This window comes from Chelonoidis abingdonii, chromosome 10, assembly GCF_003597395.2.
Source record: "Chelonoidis abingdonii isolate Lonesome George chromosome 10, CheloAbing_2.0, whole genome shotgun sequence".
Lineage (NCBI taxonomy): Eukaryota > Metazoa > Chordata > Testudines > Testudinidae > Chelonoidis > Chelonoidis abingdonii.
Window position 1 is genome coordinate 52,228,978 of NC_133778.1, and position 25,487 is coordinate 52,254,464.

General features: G+C 39.0%; 1 protein-coding gene across 1 annotated transcript in view; it reads right to left on the minus strand.

Annotated features, from left to right (window-relative positions):
• Nucleotides 1–25,487, minus strand: part of FMNL2 (formin like 2) — a 277,496-nt gene that overhangs the window by 47,172 nt on the left and 204,837 nt on the right. The window contains 2 exon segments of the mRNA XM_075070227.1: nt 20,329–20,422; nt 23,201–23,277. Of these exon segments, the coding sequence (XP_074926328.1) occupies nt 20,329–20,422; nt 23,201–23,277 (171 nt within the window).

Here is a 25,487-nt window from a genome sequence, read left to right on the forward strand (position 1 = left end):
AATTTCTCCATTCCCCATCCTAAATTGTAGTGTCATGTTACTCTAGTATTTAAAAAATGGCAGCTTTCATTCTAGATACGGCTGCATTTGATTAGTAGCTGAAATGATCCTAGCGTGTCAGTGTCTGTAATGAGTTTCACACACTCTGTTTAAGATTTGGAGATCATTGAATAACAGGCTGTGACAGAGTGTTGGGAAAAGGGTTGCAGATTCAGCCCTCTGTCATGCCCACTCCTCCTTAGAGAAACAAATTAGAGCAGGCTGGAGGTAACCTGGCCCTAACTGGGGAGGTGGAGACTTCTGTTACCTGATTAGCCTGGTGTTGCATAAAAGCCTAAGGGGAAGGAAGCCAGGGAAGAGCAGGAAGAAAGGAAAAAGGCAGGGAATGGAAGCAGGGCAATAGCTCTCTCTTCCTTCAGATGGTGAAGGGTTACTTGTACTTGATGAAATAGTGGTGGGAACAAACCTGAGAATAAAGTGCACCACTGGTTACTAAACCCAGGGTCTCCAAGTGACTTTGTGAACCTAACAGAGGCAGAAGCCTAGGGGGCCCTGCCACGCTCTGCTTCATGGGCGCAGTATAAATCTGAGCTGGTATTTGTTATGTCCGATCTTCCCTCTAGACCCACCACTGCTGCACTGGTTATAAGAAATCACCCAAGGAGTAAGTTATGGGCAGGTGGTAATAGTTGGTACTTAATACATTTATAATTATTTTTGTCTTAGATTATAAGCTCCTTGGGGTAGGGACTGTGTCTTTGTACAGTGTCCAGCACAATGGGGCCATTTCCCTAATATACCACATCACCACAACAAAAATAATATATAAGGTAGGAGGCTGAAAGCGGAGAGGAGCCATAGGGGAAGGAGGCTGCAGTCACTCCCTGGGATGAGGAAGGTTCTTAGGGACACAGAGAAAGTCCAGGGGGAGAGTAAGCCCTGAGAACCTGTCCTGGAGTAAGGATTCTAGCACGAGACTAGGAGGGGGTGAAGTAGCAATGGGAAGCAGAACGGTCTCCAGCGGTAAACACAGAAACAGACAAATGGTACGAGAGGGGCTGTGTAGGAAGGAGCCCAGGGAAACAACAACAGGGATGCGTACGGAGCAGACCTGGACTGCCAGTTATACAGTCCCTAGGCCAGAACCCAGTGTTGCAGACCTGCCCAGGATCCCCTGCCAGCCACTGCTATCGTGGCACAGAGGCCCAATTTGGGGCTGAACACTGTCCAGAGAAGGCATTTGGACAGTGGTCCTGTTGGGCTTTGTATCCCCGGAAGGGGAGGACAAAATGGTGACCTGGCCAGTGGGCCAACTTGCCAAAAGAGAGACTATTGCAGAGTGGGCAGAAAGGGGCACCCCAGGCTGCTTTCCCAGACCTAGACATTAGGAGGCATTCTAGTGGTCAGTGGGAAATCTCTTACCATGCCTCTCACATATGTTTCTTGCCTTCTGTTCTGATTGTATATGATATACACAATATGATACATGTCTTGTTACCATTGTATACAATTAATGCACTGGATTATTATCTGGACATTTGTGGTCAAATCCTGATGTCAATGGGGTCTTTGACACTGGATCTGCCTGTACGAGTGTAGAGCTGGGACACTGAGTAAGATGGACTAATTAGCTGGACAACACCATTTAGAGAGAGAGAGAGAGAGAGACCTTTTCCTGTAACATGTAACCACTAGACCTCTATGTGGGCTTAACTGTCCCCTGGCACACCAAAAATTGTAGGATTGGTGCCTAAGTTCCATCTCGTACATGTTATATTTATTTCTTTTTAAATGTGTCCAGCTAAACTCTAAGCACATGTACAATAAAATAAACAAACACATTACAAAGCAAATTACACTAATTAAAAAAATAGACTTCACTCTTCAGTCAATCAAGTCAACCCAACTATCAACACCACACATACCAAACAGACTGCATTCTCTATACAATATATACCATGGAAGTAATGACAGAGCATTTAAAGCATAACATATTTTAAATATTGATACATCGATGGAAGGAATATGTTATGCCTGAAGAGGAACAGGACTAATAATTAAAGCCAAAGACCCAATGAGACATAGCTGAGATGGACTGAATAGAAGCCAGCACTAATGGATAGAGCAAGTCTATTTGATGCTTTTTTCACATTTGAATCAAGCCAGTCCACAGCTGTCATAAGTAGTGGGAGAAACACACATAAGGCTGATGTAAATGGGCTTTATAGTGGAGAGGAAACCTCTCAAGATGGGATTGAAAGAACTGACATGTTTAGAAAGTGATTGGTGTGGCTGTTATGCTTTACTTTCTGACTTCTAAAGCTGATAGATTTTTCTACAGAAACAATTTTCAAAAAGTCTTTCCGCAAAACAATGAAGTGTCTTGCTGGGAGATCAAAGCACAAGTGTTCATTGTGACACCCCACAATAGTGTGCTGACTGCTAGAACACCAATTGCTCCAGGGTGTTTCTCATTGAAATCAAGGGAGAATGTGCAAGTTCCTGCTTCCACCCAGAAATGCTTTGTTTTGCTGTGGATGACACAGGAGATGGGGAGAGATCATTGGTCACATGGATAAAGAAACTATTAGCATAAGTGCTACAAAGCCAAAATCCAGACTCAAATATGAAATGCTCAGAAGTGCACTCAGAAAAGGTAGGCAACTTAAACAATAAATAACATGTAATGTCCATCATGACAAGACTCTCTGAATGCTTCTCAATTATATATCAAATATTTTAAAACAATGGACCAAATCCTTGCACTGCAACAAACTGGATCCAAAGTACCTCCACAGAGATACAAAGGAAGAGCTAATATGTGCCAATATCCTATCCAGCCCTGGCCTACCCCACTTCCTCCACACAGATTATTCCAGCCAGAATCAGGAATAATTTGTGTTTATGGCACACACAGAGCTCATTGTCTGGTCTGGTCTACTTACAGCCCTGTCCTGGAATGCCCTACCATGGGTCTAGCAGAATAGATTCTTAGTAAGTTTGGAGGAATGCTAGATTGACGGCATAAAAATTCTGCCTCACGTTCTGCTTTGGCCCACGTCTTTTCTGGAACGTGCACCTAGACAACAGCAAAAAACAAAAGATGAAAAAAGATACAACATTCTAAAGATGCTGACATCTAGAATTAGCTCTCCCAGGAAGAGCCAAATAGAATATCCAAATCTGCCTGTCAGAATTAATTAGATCTGCTCAGATATGAGCGGATGTAAGTCAGTGAGTGTTTCTGTATTGACTTGAATGGGAGTTGGATCAGATCTACTGTTGTATATTAAGATTCCACACCTTTTTACTACTGTAGTAAATGGGATAAATGGTTCATTAAAACTGATGTTCTGATATAAATCTTGCTGTGCTCTGGAGACACCCCCTGAAACACTCATCATTCAGAGAAGTAACAGAAGAAAATTCAGGCTCACCCAAACTGTAGATTCTAAGCAAACGAGTATCTCTGATGCCATTTCAGAAAAACTGGAACTGATTTAAATATAAAAATTGTGTATTATCAGCATTTATATGGAAATAAACATAGTAGTGCACAAGATCCTCCAGTGATAAGATAAACCCAGAACAATCAAGGATTGAGTTCTGGGAGTGTCATATGAAGGATTCCACACTGATGATGGACAAATGCTGACATAAATAAATGCTAACTATTTACGATTAGTTAATTAATCAGGAAACAGCCTATTGTCTACCAGCCTAACAGTCAACTGATGAAGACAGTAAACAAATGACACTGGCCCAGTGGAGCAGTGCAGCAGACATGAAAACGGTCAGGGGAGAAACAAAAAACCCACAACTGTGGCTGCCAGTGGTTACTTACAGATATCTCACCCTGTCATCAGGTGAGATAGTGCTGGGAACATGTATGTCACAAGAGGCAGTGAACTGACTTTAATCTTTGATAATAAATTGTATCATCTCAGAGCAAAATTGTAGCTGAAGTCTAGAGCCTAAAGACGCAGATGTACAAGATATGATGAAACCAAACCCAAATGCATAAAATCATATGTAGCCATTTATATCTAAATATATTTCCAGCATCTGTCATCCACACTGGAAGTATGAGTAAGACCAAGAAAACTGATCTTACTTTTATCATCATTATTCAACACAAGAAGAAAGACTAAAGAGGTTACCACAGTTATAAAAAACCCCTCTGTCTACATTAAGATGGTGAAAAAGACATTTTAGGTTGTATCAGCCTATCAGTCCAGAAGAATAATGTGTTTTGTTTTGTTTTTGGAACGCCACCCACTATGGATTCTTTCTTTAAAGAGGACTAGGAATATGCTAATGAGGTATTCATTTCATAGATATATCACAAATGTATAATAAAATCCTACATAAAACTAGTAAGATCTCTTATGGGAAGTTTGATGAAGATGATGTCCACATCACAGGTCATATAGTTCAGTGTCTCTCAGACTTTTTGATACCTTCCTATACTGTGTCGGGGAGATCTCAGGGACTGGCGCTAGTCCACAGATCAGTCATTGGGAAACACTGATATAGCTCACATCTAGACCACCCAAAAGGAAAGTACAAATAATGCAATATGACTGATATGTTGTTCCTGTTCTTGTTACATTTGTATTCAGGCAAGCTCTGGAAAGAATACCTGAGCAGAGAGTTAGAGACAAAGAGATACTGTCATGTGTAACTTTCAACAAATTAGTGTTGCCAGATGTTTTTATGGACAGCACGTGAGAGATGAAATGAAAATCTGTTCTTCTAGAAGCAGGGTCTCTTCCTACTCAGACAATATCCAGTTACGCAGAGAAACATCTAACTTTATTGAAGAATGTGCTCATCTCTCAACTTAGCAGCAGGAAGATATTGTGATATATGTGAATAGTATATGTGATATATGTGAATAGTACTCATTATTTCAATGTTTGGAGACATAGTTTGGTGGCCAGTGGTATAAAGTGCATATTATGAAAGACAGCTACTGGACCACTACCTTCAACATCTGGGGTATTTTTGTTTGTAAGGCTGAAAAGGTTTGCCCTGCCCAGATACAAAGATTGACTCCCAGCAATTTATTTATTTATTTATGGAGCTGTATGCCATGAAAAGTACATGATTGTAAGTATTTCTGGGGGACTGAGCTCTGTGTCTGGGCAGGACAATAACAGATATAGATATTACAAATATATAAATTTAAAGGAAAAATAATAACAGATATAGATATTATAAACAAGAAATGCCACTGCTACCATGAAGTGACTTTTGAAGTTCTCAAAAATCCATGGAGAATATGTCTGAAATCTCTCAAAGTATTTTGAGCTTGAAGCTATAAACGCTGATAACAGTTGACTGAAGCTAGAAGATGAACTTTTCTGAAGGCTAACCTTGGAAAACATAAACCTTAGCAAAGGTTTTGCAATTACAGAAATTTTCTAGCCGTCCAGATGTTGAAATGACTAGCAAACCATGTGCTTCTCCAAGGTTATTTTAAACTGCTTCCTCTTCCCCTTTCCTTAAGACATCAATAAGTTTTCAAGTTCCATAACAGTCACTGACTTTATACAAGCAGAAGCAGCAGTACAATGAATATGTATATTTCACGGCATATACTGTATGAACTGGTGCTACCGATTATAGATATGATAATGATAAGTATGCTGATGTACAAGCAACACAAAAATTTAAAGACACTTTTCTAAATGTTTGTTTCTTTCTTTCCGTGCTTCTCTGTTCTGACTCCACAATGCTTTCTTTTTCTTCTTCTTACAATAGTCTACTGTGGTCAGGAGGTCCTGCTGTAACACCCTGTTAAAGAAATACTCTGTTTTGACTCATTGGGCTGACATTCTGCAGTTTGTTGGAGAACAAAAGATCAATTTTCTTTCAAGTTATTGGTTAAGTAAACAGTTACTAAAAACTTACTAGGTTAAAATACCTTTTACCTTTTTATGGAGAGGACTAAGCTATACTTCAGAAAGAACAAATCTATTTCCAAACACTTACAGACATTATTTATAATACTATATTATTGTAACAACCAAGAGGAATAATTCAGACACACTGTTTGCTACAAATGTAGCTCATGATTTAATTATAGACCTTTGAATATAAATAAAGCATTGCAAGAGTTTAAGGCTAAACAATATTCTCTCACTCCCCTGAAGTGAAAACTAGCAAAAGCTAACCAATGAGGGTTCAAGTGCCTTTCCACTGCTTTTTGAGTTCACTACATAAAACATTCAAATTACTCTTGGCATGAATAGCACAACTAATGATCCAATTATGATCAGTGGGGTTTCAAGTCTTTTTACTTGTGAAATATTTAAATCTGAGTGACGTGTATATAAACCAATTAAATTGATGATAAAATGATCACTCTTTATCATTTCACTCTTTCACTAATTTTACTAGCACACAGACAGGGCCTGCTTCTTCCCTCAGGGACTCAATTCCTCTTTGATTCTTCAATGGAGTTACTCCTGATTTACACCTGTGTACATGACAGAAAAGTCAGTCCTGCTGTTGAAATAACCAGAAAACCATGTGCTTCCCAAAATTTATTTTCTGTTTCTTTCTTTACACATATCTGACCTTCCCCCATTCCCTTTCAATTTATTTTAATCCCAGTTTCTTCTTTCACATTATTTCCTCTTTCCTCACCTTTTCCAGAAACAAACCTGGTTGGCTGCTTGAAGGGCCTATTTAAACAAAGCACATAAATATATGTTTACTTTTAAGCACTTGTTTAAGTCCATCCCCATCCAGAAAAGCACTTAAGCATATGCTGAGCTACAAGCCACTGGATTCAATGTGATTTAAAAACATGCTATATGCTTAATATGTTTAAACAATACTTAAGGGCGTTGCTACTTCCACAGCTGAATCAGAACCCAAATAAGGAAAAAGTGTTGTCTACTGGTCAGAGCAGAAGACTGGGAGCTAGAACTACTGGATTCTATTTCTATTTTTGTATGAGAGTGGTCAAATCAGTTAACCTTTCTTTTCCTCAATCTATATCTATGGCAATACTGTCATAAGTCATCAAATAGTTTTGTGAGCTTATTTAATTATGGCAGAGACTTGTGGTCCATATTCAATTTTATTTAGTTTTTACTCAGGAAAATTCTCATATCCTTTAAGGGGTGTTTAACTGACTAAAATCTGAGTAAGGATTCCTGGATTTTACCATTATAAAGCTTACAAAGGGCTTTGAAATCCTTAGGTGAAAGACTCTCTAAGTATCACATATTATTTTAGATCTCCATTAGAGTCAAGAAAATAATGTTTGCAAAAAATGCTGAAGTTGTTTTCTTTTTGTAGGATTGAAAATTGTTTTATTATTTTTGTGAAACTTTTAATAACATTTTAATCGTATTTTAAAATAAAAATGGTTATTGAAATTATTTATTTATTGGACACCAGATTTTTGGTTAATAAAAAATTTCTCTAACCATTTCCAGTGTTGATTAAAAACCTACAATAAATACTTCATTTCAAAAAGAGTCAATGTTTTGACAAAAAATGTTTAATTCAAAAAATTTCAGCAAGTTTCATCGTGGCCAGAATTTTTTGTGGATTCTTTTTTGGACTCTGCTCTATGGCAGCCAAATCACTGAACCTCTGTCTTCCCACTTCGCCTATCTATATAGGTTTTACTAATTTACCTCACAAGGATATTCGGAAGCTTCATTCATGGGTGCATAGTGTTGAGACTGAGCTCTTGTTGAAAAGTACTATTTGTTGCAGAGTAAAGAATTTGTTTTCTGTAACAGGAACTTACATCAATCATCAGCGGCCATCCTGCTTGCCTGATATCAAAGTAGAACTACCGACCTACGCTACCAGAGCAGCAAATAAAATGTGCTGTCACTTAACAGGCCACCAACATTACATGATTTAGACTTAGCCCTTCTACGTATTTCTCTTCTCAAAACAGTGAACAGACACCAGGATTCTATCTAGATTGTACTAAAGCCACACTAATAGAATAGAAGCTTAACTCCCATTTTTACAGTGTGTCCATACTGGTTTAATAATGGAAGTGGAAGACACATAAGATGAGGAATGTGATTCTTAGTTTGGTTCATTAGTTTTATAAGATGAGGGCAGGACATAGTTAAAGCCTAGCTGAGGGTGTAACACCCTGCATAGATTCTAGTAATGATGCCAAAATTGTTTAAAATATTCCTCACCATTATTTTTGTGAGAGACCTTCATCTTTGCTACCTCAAACACATTTTTATGGCATCCTGCCTACATCAAAGAAAGCCCTGAAGATTATTAGATGAGGATGAATGCAGCAGCTGAGCTGATGCAACAAATGACTATTGGTAAAGGAATGGCATAGGAATGAGAGGCATTAATGTAGAAAACTCTATAAAAATATACAATGCTTTCCAGGCCTTAATCTGTCAAGTGCTTCTTAAATGGTAAGCCTATTTGCAAATTGACTCTATATATCAGAGAAAGATAAGAAGCCTGAACCTTTAAGAAGTTATGACAACATATTTTCTGATAGCATTAGAGGTGCTTCAACTTGAGAGAAAAGGGCTGCAGAGGCTCAGGCACGGATTTTTACTCGGGAGAATTTACATGCCATTTATAGCACAGGAAATCTCCAAGTAAAATTTTCTTGTCTTACAGCCAACCAGACAAAGGAAAGCCCAGAGTTACACACTGTACATTGCTGTCAGAAACAGACAAGTATGTTAGCAAGTTTGTACAAGGATCATGTGCACAACCATCATGTGAAACAGGTGACTATTAACACTTAGCACCAGAGAGAGAAATTCTAATGATCTCCTTAGATCCTCCTTGCTAGGACTCAGGAACTTGTGTGTTACAATCCCACTTTGTTCCCCACTTCCTTGGTGAAAAGTTATTTAATCACTCAGCTCAGCTGCCCCAGCTGTAAAATGGGTGTGCATAAGGATGCTGTGAGAATTAATCAGTTGAGGCTAGATCCTGGTCCTACTGATGCCAAAGCGCTTTAGATCAGGGCCTTGCATGTAAGTAAAGCAGTGTAACACACACTTTAGAAGGAGTTGTTATTATTAATTATTATTATTATAAATAATTGAACAAAGAAATTTAGCTTCACTCACAGCTCAGACCAGTGAGCAAACCTAATTCAAAGCCTCAAGAGTTGAAATGAAGTGTCAAGATTTTGAGGACTCAGTTTGAGCTACTCTGACCTTTAGAACCCTGGTACTTTCCAGTCTGCTAGGCTAATGGTTGTTTCCAAGAGAGAAATGATATGAGAAGTTCTCATAAGTTCTAGAAAAGTTCTCATGCAGGACTGGCTTAAAACTCTGTATTATGGGTCCAGCTCTAATCTATATCCATATCTGTATATGCAATATGTCTGTAGTTTACAAAGACTTAAAAATGTTACAATCTGATGGGAGAGTTCTGCTTTATAATAATTTTAATTCTTTGGCAACTTTAGACACATGCAAACTTTATAATCATATCACATCTGTGTACAAACAATGCAAGCTACAGGTATGTAAAAGTATATACGTATAAATACACACAGAATTCCTTAGCAAAGTAATTAATCTTTGCTATATTACTATAAATGCAAATCTCAACACAATCTTAAGTATGGCTCCTATAAAAATGTCAAAATTTATAACCTTGAGGGGAATCCTTCAGACTCCATGTATTCAGGGCCAAATTCTCTGGCTCATTCTACTCCTGCAGGACATACAAAGGGAGCAGAAAGCAGCTGGGTCTTGTCCGCTGAAAATTCCCCTCACCCTAGGAAGTCCCCAGTGGGTGTAAAGCAGAGAATCTGTGCTCCCAGTATTTTGTTTTTTCTATAATTGTCTGATTTTTACTCAAATATCGGTATTTTAAAAAATGTTATAAGACATAAAAACGGCCACATTGTCCTGTGCACACACTGGTAATGTTGCAGAGAATGAACAAACCCTAATTTGAGAGCTAGGCTGATGCCATCACTGAAGCCAGTGCATGAAGGTGATTCATCGTGAGCAGGTGCCCACCCATGTTCATGTCCAACTCATTAGGAAAAGATTCATGGGAAATTGCTGTATGCAGTAAAAAGGTACAATTGTCTGAAACATTACATAAGAGAGAAACGGTGGGTGAGAGCATATCTTTTATTGGACCAACGTCTGTTCAGGCTTGCTTCTTTCACCATCCAATAAAAGATATTACCTCACCCACCAAGTCTTTCAAATATAACATTACACACGCTAATAGGGGTAGAAAAAGTTCTGGTCATGTGCTGCCTTTCTGAGAGAAAAGTTGAGCAAAGCAGAGAGGTTCTGGCACCCACCCTGCAAACGAGAGGACATACACTAGAAAAGAATAGAACTTGGGTTTATAGAGCACCTTTCATACCCAAGGAATTCACTTTGCAAAGGTATGAGTTAGATACTGATACTGCAGTGATTGTGCAGTCAAACACAGAAGTCATTATAACTTCAGAAACAGCTTATGCCCAGCCCTAGACCTTGGAATTGGTTTCTTTTGAAAGATGGAATTCTGGCTAAGACAACTATGTTATCCCATACTCTCTCTGGGGGAAAAAATAGTATCTTGGTGTCTTTAATTTCCACTAGGACAGCCACTAGGGACTTGTGTTTAATAGTCCTTACGAAGGACAGCACTGACAACAATGCACAAAACCCAGTTTTGTACCGTCAACATTGGGTACAAGCTTAAAAATCTTTCTAGAAGTGAGAAAGCTCCCACATGAGCCATACCCTCAGCAGTACTTCACTAACATCTGCTTAAGAAAAAATCAGTTCAACAAGTTTTTTTGCTGGGCTTGTATTCTTTCTGTGTCTACTTTGCTGATTTAAAAACACCCTGTGATAATGGAATGCTCCACTGTGGGCAAGTTAGCCTCTGCACCATCCTGTCAAATGTCTCCAACATTCTTGGATCCTTACAACACAAAACTGGTATGTCTACACTACAGGATTACTCCAGTTTTACAGAATTTGATTTTTGACAACAGATTGTATAAAGTTGAGTGCATGCGGCCACGCTAAGCACAATAATTCGGCGGTGTGCGTCCATAGTACCAAGGCTAGTGTCGACTTCCGGAGTGTTGCACTATGGGTAGCTATCCCATAGCTATCTCATAGTTCCCGCAGTCTCCCCCGCTCATTGGAATTCTGGGCTGAGACACCAATGCCTGATGGGGCAAAAAACATTGTTGCAGGTGGTTCTGGGTACATGTTGTCAGCCCCCACCCATGAAAGCAATGGCAGACAACCATTTCATGCCTTTTTTCTGGGTTACCCGTGCAGACGCCATACCACGGCAAGCATGGAGCCTGCACAGCTGACCATCACCATAAGTCTCCTGGGTGCTGGTAGATGTGAGACTGCATTGCTACACAGCAGCAGCTCATTGCCTTTTGAGAGGGTTGGGAGGCTATTTCAGTCAGCGTGAGAAAAAGATCCTGGCTGTTGGGGAGAACCGTGTGCTGTGTGCTCTCCTCAAGCTCATCCTTCTCCTCCTCCTCCTCCTCCTCATCTTCCCCATCCGCAAAATCCTCAGGCATGGCTGAGAGTACCCCTTCCTCGGAATCCACAGTCAGGGGTGGGGTAGTGGTGGCAGCCCCCCCTAGAATTGCATGCAGCTCAGCGTAGAAGCAGCATGTCTGTGGCTCTGCCCCGGAGTGTCCGTTTGGTTCTTTGGTTTTCTGGTACGCTTGTCTGAGCTCCTTAACTTTCACGCGACACTGTACTGAGTCCCTATTGTGGTCTCTCTCCATCATGCCCTTGGAAGATTTTTTCAAATGTTTTGGTATTTCGTCTTTTGGAACATAGTTCTACTAGCACAGAATCCTCTCCCCATCAGATCCAGTACCTCCCGTACTGTCCACACTGGAGCTCTTTTTCGATTTTCGGACTGCATGGTTACCTGTGCTGATCAGCTCTGCATGGTCACCTGTGTTTATCAACTCTCCACACTGGGCAAACAGGAAATGAAATTCAAAAGTTCACAGGGCTTTTCCAATCTACCTGGACAGTGTATCTGAGTTCAGACTGCTGTCCAGAGCGGCCCCAATGGTGCACTGTGGGATAGCTCCCAGAGGCCAATACCATCGAATTGTGTCCACACTAACCCTAATTCGAACCGGCAATGTCGATTTCAGCACTACTTCCCTCGTCGGGGAGGAGTACAGAAATCAATTTTAAGAGCCCTTTATGTCGAAGTAAATGGCTCCTTGTGTGGACGGGTGCAGGGTTAATTCGATTTAACGCTGCTAAATTCGACCTAAACTTGTAGTGTAGACCAGGTCTTAATAAAAATGCATGATAATATAGTTATAATGCACTGTAGAAACATGAACTAACTGATGCGGGTGACAATGGGCTGGTAAATGTCTGACTTCTCTAGCCCCAAGCAACATGGGACCTACTCGTGCTCACGCTGAAGTCAATGAGAATTTTGCCTTGAGCATAAATGGATCCAGGAAGAGGCTCCTTGTGATGACAAGGGTCTATTACCCACCCTTGGCATGAAAATTCTTCTAAAATACACCAATAGCAATGGATTCACTGATAACAACAGGCCGAATCCCAACAAGTGCTGCACACTTAGGAATTAGTCCTGCCCCACTTAGTTCAATGGGAGTAGGATCAGACACCAGCTGAGCATGGGAAGCTCCCATTGAAGTGAATGGGGGTTACCAGTGCTCAGCACTTATCAGGTTGGACTCAAGGGTAGGCTTGAGAAAGAACATACAGAAAGATGAAATCCGTGCACTGAACCACGTGGGTCCAACTGGACCCTATCCTACTGACACCATTCAACCATATACACTTCTATAATATTCAGATTTCAATTGACTGCTCCTTTAAGTCACAATTACGCAAACAGCTGAGAACCCCCAAATCCCACTGACTTTTACTGTGATAGAGTAGCAGCAGTGCTTTTGTGAGCAGAAATGGTGAACCTCAAACTTTTTGGCAGTAATGTTCAATGTGGCTAATGGCAAAGTTTGGATGCTTTTTTGAAACATCCAATCTTCTTGAGTCTTCCAAACTGGGCAAAGAATCTCATGAGAATAGGATTTCATCAGAGATTTCAAGTGCCTCCAGCTGGACTAAAGTACTGCAAGAACACCCTCTCTTTCCTGTATTCTGATACTTCCACTTCCAGGAAGAAGCAGGAAAGTCAGAGGTGTACAAAAAAACCCGTGTCTAAACTGTTTCAAAACTCAAAGTTCCATTTAGGCTTTGTTTCAATTCTGGGTGACGGCACAGTTAGGCCCTTATGTCCCATCTTTAATTCCTCTCTGTGAAGGGGAAACTTGCTCAGAGTCAATTCCTGGTGTATCAGCGAGACTTCAGTGTTAGAGAGAACCGTAAACAATCAAAAAGAAAACATCTAGAGTCTTTTGCTATGCAGAAAGGGAGTACAAATATTTTTATGTGGTATGTAATAAAGAGATTTGACAGAAGCTGAAAGAAAAAATTGAAAATACTCAATGGGATTATCCATTAAATATTATAAAACACATTTCTTAACAACAAAAACCACCTACAATGTCAGATTCAAAAGGAAGTCCAAAACACAGCTATCCATCAAGGCACATAAACAGCTTCTTGGCTAGACCAATTTTTAGTTTAAACTGATATAATGGAAAATGTGAGAAAAATGAGATTGCATGCCTTTGGAGACCTTTTTGAACACTGGAATTACTCTGCACAATAGAGCTTGGCTGTAATGAATTCCCTATAAAAAGCCACTCCACTTACAAATCAATAGGTATCTGAGGTCACAAGCTATTCTACATAACCACCAAGGATCAAAGTTATTCTTTGGAAACCCACCAGATAAAGGAAAGCCAGTGTGCATACACCTAACAGAGAAGTAAAATTTCCCAAGACAGATTTTTCTGCATTGAAAAATAAAAGATTTTCAAAAAATTCATGGCTCTAACCTGGATTGGAGTGTTTACCTTTTTCACCAACATCCTACTCCACACTTCCTGGTTGAAAACCCAGTTGTCTTAATACCAATTGTTCTGCCAATAGGCAAAGTGGTTTGTTTGTTTTTCAGCCTGTGAAAAACACCCTTACCTCAGTGAAGAAATTTGACTCAAGATTTTTTTACATTCAGCAAGAAAATATACAAGTTTTTATACATTCTTTTGCACAGCTCAAGCAAAACATCATGGGCTTCTGACAAGGATTAAGTGCAGCAAAACACTTACAATTTGATCCATCCTCTATCTGGGGACTATATCCAACTCTGGCACGCTGATGGGCTTGATGAGCTAAAAGGTCTTCTCTAGTTCCATCTTCTATCATCCCATTAATTTGAAGATGGCATTGCCAGTGAAGGCAGGCTAGGCAGCAATGAATGAAGAGGGAGTTTGGAGGATGGTAACAAATCTAACAGATAGCAAGAACAGCTTTGCCAAAGAAATCACCCTGTGTCTGCCACTGGATTGGGTAATGGAAGGATAAGTTCCAAGATAGGCAACAACTTGTACTCTAAGGCTCTGAAGACTTTGAAGTTTTTGTGGAGACAGAGAGAAACTAAATAAAAGTAAGTGTATGGGGATCTAACTACACATTTTACCACCTTGGTCATGATGTTTAAGGACCTGAGTGTCTTAGATCTTCAAAAAGTAGTAGAAGGAGCCAAGCCATGAAATCAACACGTAAGACCCTCAAAGATCTTCAGTTCTAGTCATCATCATTGCTTATCACTCCAAACCACAACCCAGACTTGTTTTTATCACATCAGTTCTAGTGCATCCTGCCATTAGCATTCACTGGAACAGAGTCTAATATTCAAGTTTAGAAAGAGTTCATTCATAAGCTACATTGTGCAACTAAGCCATAAGAAATGTTACTGTGAAATACAGCTCTGAATTTTTCCTCTGTGTCACAGCAATTATTTACTGTTACTAAAACCAATTCTCAATACTGGAAAATGAGGAGGACTAGCTGCAAGTGGATGAATATAGGTGTCATGGTAAGGATGAGAATTCCTAACCTAGCTAGCACTTGAGTACGCCATTCAAACAGGATTTTCCTCCCATATGCTGCAAACAAAACAAGCAGCAGGCTGGAAACGGCAAAAAGAAAAGTAAATAGCTAACAAAATGCCCCTGGCTGTTCTGTTACATGTGGGACAGTAGCTCTAATTTATTTCACATAAATATAGTAAAATACAGTCAAGCAACAGATGCAGATAGAAAGTCTTCCTTAGAGAGAAAGAGAGAGAGCAAGAAAGGGCCCTGAAATACATACTGGAGCTGCTTTCATTAAGAAAAGGGTAAGTAACCTCTGCTCACTCCAGGATGTCAGTCAAAACCAAGGAGCAATTTCCACTGTTACCCAATGTACTTGTAATCCTTTTATCCCAGGATGTTTTAGAGGCTGGATTAGAGTAGATTACACTCCAAGAGCTGCTGGAATCAAACCCAAGTCCCTCGTAAATAAAACTAGACAGACTTTCAAATGCCAAGTTAATAAAGTGCAGCACAATTTTCTTCTGACATACAATGGCCAAACAATATTGGGACAATTATGAAACTGATTTTATAGTGAAGAGAAGAGGCAGAGAATGGTGCAAAAGGCCACCTTGTCCAGAAAGAGACAGGAGATGGACTCTTCAAACCATATTCAGGTTCTCTTTCATCTATATCTTAGTTTTACTCCTCCTGAAAATGAATTAGATGAATTTAAGAACCCTGACACAGGAATTAATTCTCCTCACCTCTATAACGGAATGAAGGAAACGTTCAAGACCCAGAACTGGACAAGCTCTTTAAGAAAACCTCCATCCCAGAGGACTGCAATAAAAATGGCTACTACCAAATAGCTTCTAGGCTGTGGAATGCAACTCATCAAATGGGCACATGAACTGCAACAGAATAACTGCTAATTGGTTACACTCAACTACCAGCTTTTGGTCAAAAATACCAAGAATGACAATTGTACAAAAAGCAGACTATTAAAAGTGGCGACGGATGAGAAGGATGGAGATACTGATGGTTCCTCGCTATACAGAGATTTCTGTGTGGCCTCAGCCTTGCCTATCTTCTCTTTTTTTTTTTTAATTTTCACAAGACTTTTGGCAAAATGAAACTCAGACAAAGAAATTTCACAGACGCAACATTCACGTGCTTGAATGTACAACCCGCCCCCACAACCTGGAATACCTATGATTAGAGCAATTGATTGAAGCATACTCTTCTGCTCTCCAACACACATATGCAGGACAGAGCTCCCTATTTCTCCATCAATTCTAAACTACATTTTCCTGCTTGGTTTCCATTCCCCTTTGGGTGCCTGAGATTCATAGATATTTTTTCCTTCAGGGATATCCTACATTCGGGTTTGGTACCCCCTCACTATTCTAGTTTGCAACAGTTTGGCTTTAGTATACTCACATGGCTCCGTTTCAGAAATAATCAGTTATGACATTGCTTTAATTATTCTGTAGAAAACAAATAAGCCCTTGAGCTGAGTCTGAAACTCTAAGCATATCAAGCCCCCTGTCTACACTGGGAAACTGCCTGGGTACAAGAACCAATATTGCAAAGGATTTCAGGTGCGATCATTGGACAAAAATAATTTTTATCAGCCAGGTTTTTAAAAAAAGAAATAGAAAAGAAAAAAAAAGTTATGCCTCAGTCACACTGCCTGGCCTTAGCCAGAAAAGCCATATTATTTAAAACATTTTCAAAATGGAGTCTTGAAAACTGTTTCAGATTACCAGCACTGTCCCTGCACAGTCAAAGCCTAAAGGCCAAATTCTGCATGTCAGCATAAACTTGAAAACAAGTTTATTGAAATCACTGATGTTCCTCCTGACTAGCACAGGTGTGAATTAGAGGAGAATTTAGTCTGAAATGTATTGTTCTCTCTACTCACTTACTTACAGAGTGAGTTTCAGACTGAAGTTCAGGTTTCTTTTGAAGCTAGTTTATGGCATGCCAGTAAAATGGCAGAGATCTAGCTTGACAAGGTCTAATCTGTCTTCCTTTTTTATACTGTGTCTGATGAAAGAACCATAAAGAAACTGTGGCAGAATTACAACACATAGTTAAAGACGCCATGCAAATATTATTATGCTCACAGTATTTTAAATTAGAGCTATACTGCTATAAATCTGCCATTAAGTATTTTACATGTCAGTGACTCAGAGATCTGTAATATGACTGGCTAAAAAAATTAAGAGCATAAAGCCCTGAAATCATTATTGGAAACTAATTCTTGAACCAGAACAATCTGGAAAACAGAACACGAAACAAATATGAGAATCAGACGAATAGAAAAATAATTAGAAACAGAATTTATGGACATAAAATCACTCTTTGCACTATAACTCCAATTATAACATCCAGACAGCTCCCTTACTGCAGAACAACTTGATCAAACAGAATATGATACAAGTAAATAAACAACAAAATACAAACTGATTGGACTATAAAAGTCTTTCAAAACTAGCTGCAAGAGAAACATAAAACAGCAACAAAAAGTTCTATTAAAAGAATTATAATAGACGGTAAAAGTAACTTTTGACTTATTTGTGACACATAATGACTATAATAACCTATAGAGAGGTGATTACAAAGGTTCACAGGCTGGTTTGAGTAATATGCATTATGTAGTGACTTGCCAAACTAGTCTGTAATTCCTAACAATTACCTCCCTTCTACAATACTTCTGTATACAGAATTTTAAACTGGAATAATGATGCTGTATTTAGCACTCAGTCAGCACTTTTTGTATTTAAAGCCCTTCACAAACATTATCCAGTTATTCCTCACAACATTCTCATTATGTTCATTTGTACTATTCATTTCCTTTTACAAGGGGGAAAACTATGTCAGAGATGTTAAGTGACTCGCCCAAAGCCACAAATGAACGAGTGAAAGAGCTGGATTAAAACTCCAATACCCAGTTCTGTGCATACACAACAGGAGCACGATTCTTTTTCAATCTGTGGATAAAGTGTCTGATTTCAATGTACCAATTTTCCATTGTTTCACTGCAATTGACAGGCACAGGGTTATACCCACAGTTATCTATAGGCACAAATAATGTCATTTATATTTATAATTACCTGACATGCAAGTTCAATCATGGATGCAGACATGTAAATGACATGAAATACATTCCTATGTTGTTCTAGGTACAAAACCATGCCCACAATTATTTGCTCTTGCAAGACTGAGGGTGCAGTAGAGGCAAGGTGGAAATCACTTTCAAAATTATGCTCAGAATCTGTAATTACAGCTGTCCAGCAACTATAGGTATGCTAAAGTTGCATAATAATAGGTGTAATTTAACATCAGAATTCTAGCTGGGAGAATTCCCAAAGTGCAAAGCAATTTTTTATTTTTTATTTTATTTTTATTGGGGGCGGGGGGACAACTTCCATCAGTGTGGTTGAAAGTAGAATTATGCTATCAGACTATGTGCTAAAGGTAGTAAAGGTAAAACTACTAGTGACTACAGCAGGAGCAAAGTTAGCCTAACAGCGCGCTTTTGAAAATCCCACCTTAAGTACTATAGCTAAGAGAGTCATGTATTAATTGAGATGAAATTGCAAGTAAGATTGCTGTGAATCAGACATTTATTTCTGCTGACGTTTGAAAAGGGTCACAGTTAACTGGCCAAACACATACATTTTACCTAGCTAAAGAAACAAAGCGCCAGAAATAAAAATGCTTCCCACTGTTTATATGGCTAGAGAGGAGTAAGGCATTATGAGGTGGAAATGGATGGCAAGCTACTAGTGGCTGTATGGCATCCTTTCAGAAATAGCAGAGATCCCTGCATTAGAATTTAGTTCAATGTGTCTTAGCTTATCACTGCAGAACCACCAAATGACTGAGCTTACACTTGTTTTCTGGGTTGGACAACTGAAAAATAATTTTTTTTTTAATCTCGGCAGCAATGGTGGGTTTAATAAAAAACAAAACAACCCCCACACACATACATTTGTTTACAATCTTGTTGGTATTCATCAAATTCTAACAATTTTAGGACAGATCAAACTTGGTGAATCAACTATTTTCTCTTTATTGATTAACCCAAACTTATATATCTCCCAAAACCCAGGAAGAAAACCTTGCTTTGCTTTAGTCAATGGGAGTTTTGCCATTGTTCAAGAGGGTCAGGATTCCATCCCGAGGTTTGATTTTGCAATCCCTCCATATGTGAAATTCCATTGATGGCAAAAGTAATTTTGCACCCAGAGAACTTTGGAAATGGCCCTATAAAGTGGAAGAGCAATTTAGAAACAAAAACTGTGTTTTGTTCATATGAGAATCTATAAAAGTGATCCTAAACTGCATATCACCTCGCACCACTTGCAACACTGGGGCTACACTTCTATTTTTAGCATGGTTGCTAGATGAGAGCTAACACGGGTATGTCTCCTCAAGCTGGAAATCACACCTCCAGCTCCAATGTAGACAGACCGTTAGTCAAGAGTGCACAGAATTACTACATGCCAGCTATTTCAGTTCTGCAAATCAACCTGAACATTTGTGTTTTATATCCCAGCTCATATCATTTTCATTTGAATTTCTATGCCATTTCAAAAATTGAATTTAGTAAAACTTAATTCAATACTATATTTTGTCACATCTAATTAAAATGAATGAAATAGTCTCATATCTGGCTATGTCATACTTGATAGCCAATATGAATGTGAGTAAGGACAGACTGAGGAAAACTGAGTGTAAACAGACTGAACATACAGGAGGTAACATTATGTTAAGACTTTTTGAGAATTTTTAGCTTTCATTCTGAAGAGTCAGATTCTTCTGAAATGACTACAATCCTGATATTGATTAACACTCCTATCGACTTCAAGGGAGTTTCACAAGCAGAAGAATGGAAAGTCGGGTTATGTTTAGAGATGTGCTCAAAATCTGAATCTGAATCCAATTCCTTCCTGAAACTCTGGAGACATTCAAATCTACACCCAAAATCTGCCACATAGGTTCATCTCTGCTTGTATATTAAGAGTCATATAATAAAAACAAACACTTTAAATTTAGGTGTGAAATGTGGAAAACAGAAGCGCTTATGAGATTTATCACTTCATCAAAGCAACACCTGATTCTGGTCTCACTAATTGCAGCCTGAATGAGGATTAACTCCATTGGAGCTGAATGGAGTAGAACTGGTGTCAGATCAGAATCAGGCCCTAACCCTCTGTTTATGTCACTGCATCTCAAAGTAGTTTGTGGAACATCAGTCACTCTCCATACCTCAGGAAATTAAGATAAACCATGAAGATCCACTAGACCATATCAAAGCTATATGTATACGCACCAATCTCTGATGAAGCAGAATAACCTACCTCCTTAAAGTTATCGAATGCAGATAAAATAATTTCGTGCCCTCCTCTGACAAGACAAACGGCTGCTAACAGTTCTAAGACAAGGGCTTTTGTTCTGTTAAAAAAGAAAGAAAACACAAGAATTAATGATAATAAAGTGATGATTCAGCTACTACCTCATTTGCAAGATGGATGTGATGACTGAATACAATTATTTGCCCTCAGTATCTTTTTACTCTTCAAGTGCTTTGAGAGCCTTGATTCCACAAGGTACTGAGAACCTGCTTCAATATTCTGAGCATCTTCAGATCCAGAGTACTTGGCACTCCATATTGCACGAGTGATTTTATATATATATTTAAAGGGGGATCGCTTTACAACATTCATGCACATCATGAACAGCAGTTATTGGTCAGCTATTTTTACCATAATGCAGCATATTTCCCCTAAAAGTTCAACATTAAGGGAATGTGCCTTTGATTCCAATGTATGACTTTCCTAGATACAACTGTGAAAAATCCTCCATTACAATTATTTTATTTATACTACAGTATAACAAGAGGTGCCTATAGACACTGAATTATGCGACATTTTAGCATGTTTTCCCCTCTTTAGTGTGAAATTCTGAGCAAGCTGGATAGCGGCCAAGCTCACACAAAGACAATTCCCTTTCATCCATAAGTAGAAAAAGAACTCATCTAAAATGTTGCTGATATAAAAGTATGCAACAAACTCCAAGTGCCTGTAACATAATGGAACTCATCATACTCCTTGCTTTGCACAGCTAAGGCAAGGGGACTAGTAAGGCCTTGTCCGGAAGAACGACTGACAGGCACTAAAATCTCAAAGACATATAAGGAATTAAGCACAGGCTTAGGTGCTTTCTTGAATCAGGGCCTTAGACGGAGATGCTATTTTGCTTTTAAACTGTTACAGTAAGAGCTGGACACAGATAAAATGTTCAATTTCCCAACAATCCTGAACGGATTTTTATATTTTTAAATCAGATTCTAATTGCCAGTTTTTTCCCTGCCACACAAAAACCCACAGGAGGATCAAAGCTCTGCTAACAGATTCAAAGAGTTTTTGTAATGGAATATCATTCATGTCCTTCCCTTCAAGTAGAGGGATTCATACCGATTATGGATAGGAAGGGGCAAGGTCCACAAACTCGCAGATCCCCATGACCCATCTGGTGTGCAGAGGGATCATAAGTATCCTGAATTTCTCCAAGCTGGTTGCAGCAGCCATCTCGCCCATGGCTGCAAAGTCTGCCACTGGTATCAAGTATCAGAGGGGGAGCCATGTTAGTGTGGATCTGTAAAAAGCAACAGAGTCCTGTGGCACTTTATAGACTAACAGACGTATTGGAGCATGAGCTTTCGTGTGTCTGATGAAGTGGGTATTCACCCATGAAAGCTTATGCTCCAATACATCTGTTAGTCTAGAAACTGCCACAGGACTCTTTGTTGCCATTGATATGTGCATCCTACACCACTTCCATCAGGGCTGGCAGGCAGGAGGGACAATTAATGTTGCTTTCCTTGCATCCATTTGGGCACAAGAAGAACATGCTGAAATTATGTCTGTTCCCTGCCTCCACCCTTCAATTACCTCACTAATTTCTGTGGCACGCACAGTGTGTATGGTTATGGTTCTTGGTTATATGGAGGATATAGCATAGAGCCGCTGCTTCCCTCTTTCCATAGAACAGCCGCCCTCACCCATTCAGCTCACAAGCCAGGCCTCCAAAATCATGAGAGTGGCTTAAATATCATGAGATTTTAAACCATAATACATTTTGGTTTCTTCACATTTGCCTTCTGGTTTATGAATCTTTGGGGTTCTTCGCTTTATTAAAAATTGAATGCTGAGATTCTTAAATAATCTCCTAACTTCTGGAGATGGAGCTTTAAAAAACCGCACTAAATATCCTGTGACTTATAATATTGTGAGACTTACCAACACCGTATTCACACCCTCCCACAAGTCTGACTAAAGGAAGTCATGCACTAACTACCACCAGAACAACATGATTTCAGATGCTTGCATTCTAAAGAGGAGCACTGCAGAAAGACTGTGGTGATATGGTCACAGTCCTCCTCACTTTCTGTAGTTCTATCTTTCACTGTATGCACAAGACTGTTTCTCATGTTTGGCTTCAACCAACATTCAATTATTTCTCAGGGTCCTGAGACCGGGAAATTCTGGGGATCCAACCTTTAGCTTGGCAACTCCCAGCAGAGCAAAAGTGTGTGGGGAGTGAGAGAGAAGTAAGCATGCAACGAGGAACATTATTGTTATTGTTTATTATAGTAGTGCCTAGGGCCAAGTACAAATGAAGCCACTTTGTACAGGCATGGTACAAACATAGAATAAGAGACAGTCCCTGCTCTGAAGAGCTTACAAGCTAAGGAACTTCCACTGTAATAAGCAATAACATTGCTCTCGCTAGCTCTCTTAAAGAACCTGTGCTGGGTTCTAAAACAGTTCGATGTCTAAGGGTTTGTCTGTATTATAAACCTTGGTTGAAGACCTGGATCCACTGAATTCAATGGCAAATCTTCCATTGAGTTTAACAGAGCCAGGATTTCACCCCTTTTCCTATAATATCTAAATCAATTTAAAATCAATTTAGTCACACCAGTCCAAACCCCTAATACAGACCCATGCGATAAATTACAGTAACTATAGGCTTAAGTGAACCCGGTTTCAGTGTAATTTTAACTATTTTAAGTGTATCTACATTACAGGTCGCATCATTGCATCTAAATTGATTTAGTGATTCTGGTGCAAAAAACTTGTGCATAGGCAAGTTTGAAAAGTGTCTCTAAAAGCCATCAAGCGCAGTATATTCTGTATTTACCTAGGTCCTAAACTCCTGACATCTTACCTGGGATTCTTGTTGTTCAGGCTTAGTGCAATCTCATTAACAGCATGTGGATGTGACATGACCATATTGAATCCATACTGAAATGGGAAGGGGAAATACCGTTTCAGTTTTGAGACTGCAATTATTATTCCAAAAATTCCAGTAAATTACATATCTATGACCAATTCTGGCAACCCTTCATGGCTCTGTACACCAAACAAAACTTTGTCAAGTTTACAGTATCAGTCAGCACATTTATATTTAATATTGTACATACCAATTGTTCTTCTACCAGCAGTGTGGAAAGTACTTTTGGTTTGGCTGTGAGTCATCTGACAAACACAGACTTTAATAACCTTCCGGAATGCCATTGCGAGCCCCTCATCCTTTTCTTTTTTCTATTTCCCTTCCCTCTCATTTTGGACCTTTTGGTCAATCAAGGGTGTCATTTACCCTTCAAAGAAGAGTTTCCAGCCCAATACAGAATAGTACGTGTATTCTAATACACACATTTATTTTTCTGTATAACAACTGTTTATAATATTTGTAAGCCTATCACTGTTTATGTGTTTTAAATATGCAGAAAACTATAACTGAATTAAGAAAAACATTCAATTATTATAACAATAGATCATTTTATCCATGCTTTTTTCATTAGAGATGTGTGGTGCTATGCTAATTTACACCAGCTGAGGATCTGGCGAATAGGCTTAAATTCTGCTCTCAATTTCATGGATCTAAACCTGGGGCAAAGCCACTGATTTCCAATACTTTCAGCAAATTCCTTTGACTATGGTATAACCAGCAACAGAATTTACCCTATACACTGGTGCCAGAAACACTTCTCAGACATGTCCAGTCATTACAGAGTTCTGGGACACAATCCATAACCAGATACCACAAACTGTTGGATATTTATTACCAAAGGATCCTTTGGTAATCCTCCTGGAGCTTCCTGGTGGAGGTGGTCACACACAAGGAAATGCAGAATTTATGTCTCCCCTACTAGTAACTGCTAGACCAGGGGTAGGCAACCTATGGCACATGTGCCAAAGGCAGCATGCGAGCTGATTTTCAGTGGCACTCACACTGCCCGGTCCTGGCCACCAGTCCGGGGGGCTCTGCATTTTAATTTAATTTTAAATGAAGCTTCTTAAACATTTTAAAAACCTTATGTACATAGAACAATAGTTTAGTTATATATTATTGACTTATAGAAAGAGACTTTTTAAAAACATTAAAATGTATTACTGGCACGCAAAACCTTAAATCAGAGTGAATACATGAAGACTCGGCACACCACTTCTGAAAAGTTGCCAACCCCTGTGCTAGACTGCTGATAGTCTCTCATTGAAAAAAGAAAAACAGTCCAACCGTAGAGTGTTGGTTAAAAAACATAGGAGTTTGTGGCGATGGAAAAATTTATGCACCCATTATGTATACAGCAACATAAAAGACAAATAGATACTTAGATATTTAGTTATCATTTATTCAATACTCAAAGTACATTCACTTGCAAAAAAACCCAGCCCTTCTGTCCATTTTTTTTTAATATTAACTTTTGATAGACATGCCTGGCCTGTTAAATATGTGTAAACAGAAATGACATGTCATAGGTATTGTAATGATACTCGCACTGTAGTATGGAAATACCCTGTTAAATAGAGATCTGATTACTATATTCCTGTACGTCTCTTGTAGACAACAGCTCACCGTTGTAATAACTGTGTTGTTTCTGATATTTCCATGGCAAAGGCTTGTAAACTTGTTAATACTTCCTAAATAAATGGTTAAAAATAATACTTCATGGGTGGTACAAGACAAAACAAACATAATGGTTTTGAGAAGCTTATTTTGGAAGTATGTAACAGTTAACAGTAATTGTTACAGAGAAAATTCAGAGTGTCTGAAACCACAAGAAAGTGCTGTGTGACCACAACTTCACGGTGACAATACAGAGAAATTCTGAAATGAAGATTCCTTTTGCTCTACTTTACTCTTTCCCATGCAGCTTTTATTGTTATTGTTTTGCACTAAGCACATAGAGTGAAATCCGATATCTGTTATTTGCATAACATTCTAACTGTTCTGTACAATTCCCATTAAACTTCACACGTCAAGTCTACAGATTGAGCTGAATTCCGATCTCAGTTACAGGAGTGCAGCTCCCACTGAGTTAATGAAAACTGCCTCCATGTAAGTGAGAACAGAATTTGACCTATAATAGACTGAATAGCAAATATACTGTATAATTACAGGTAAGAAATTAAGCTTTCACATCTGCTTTACTTTTAAAAATGATTATGCC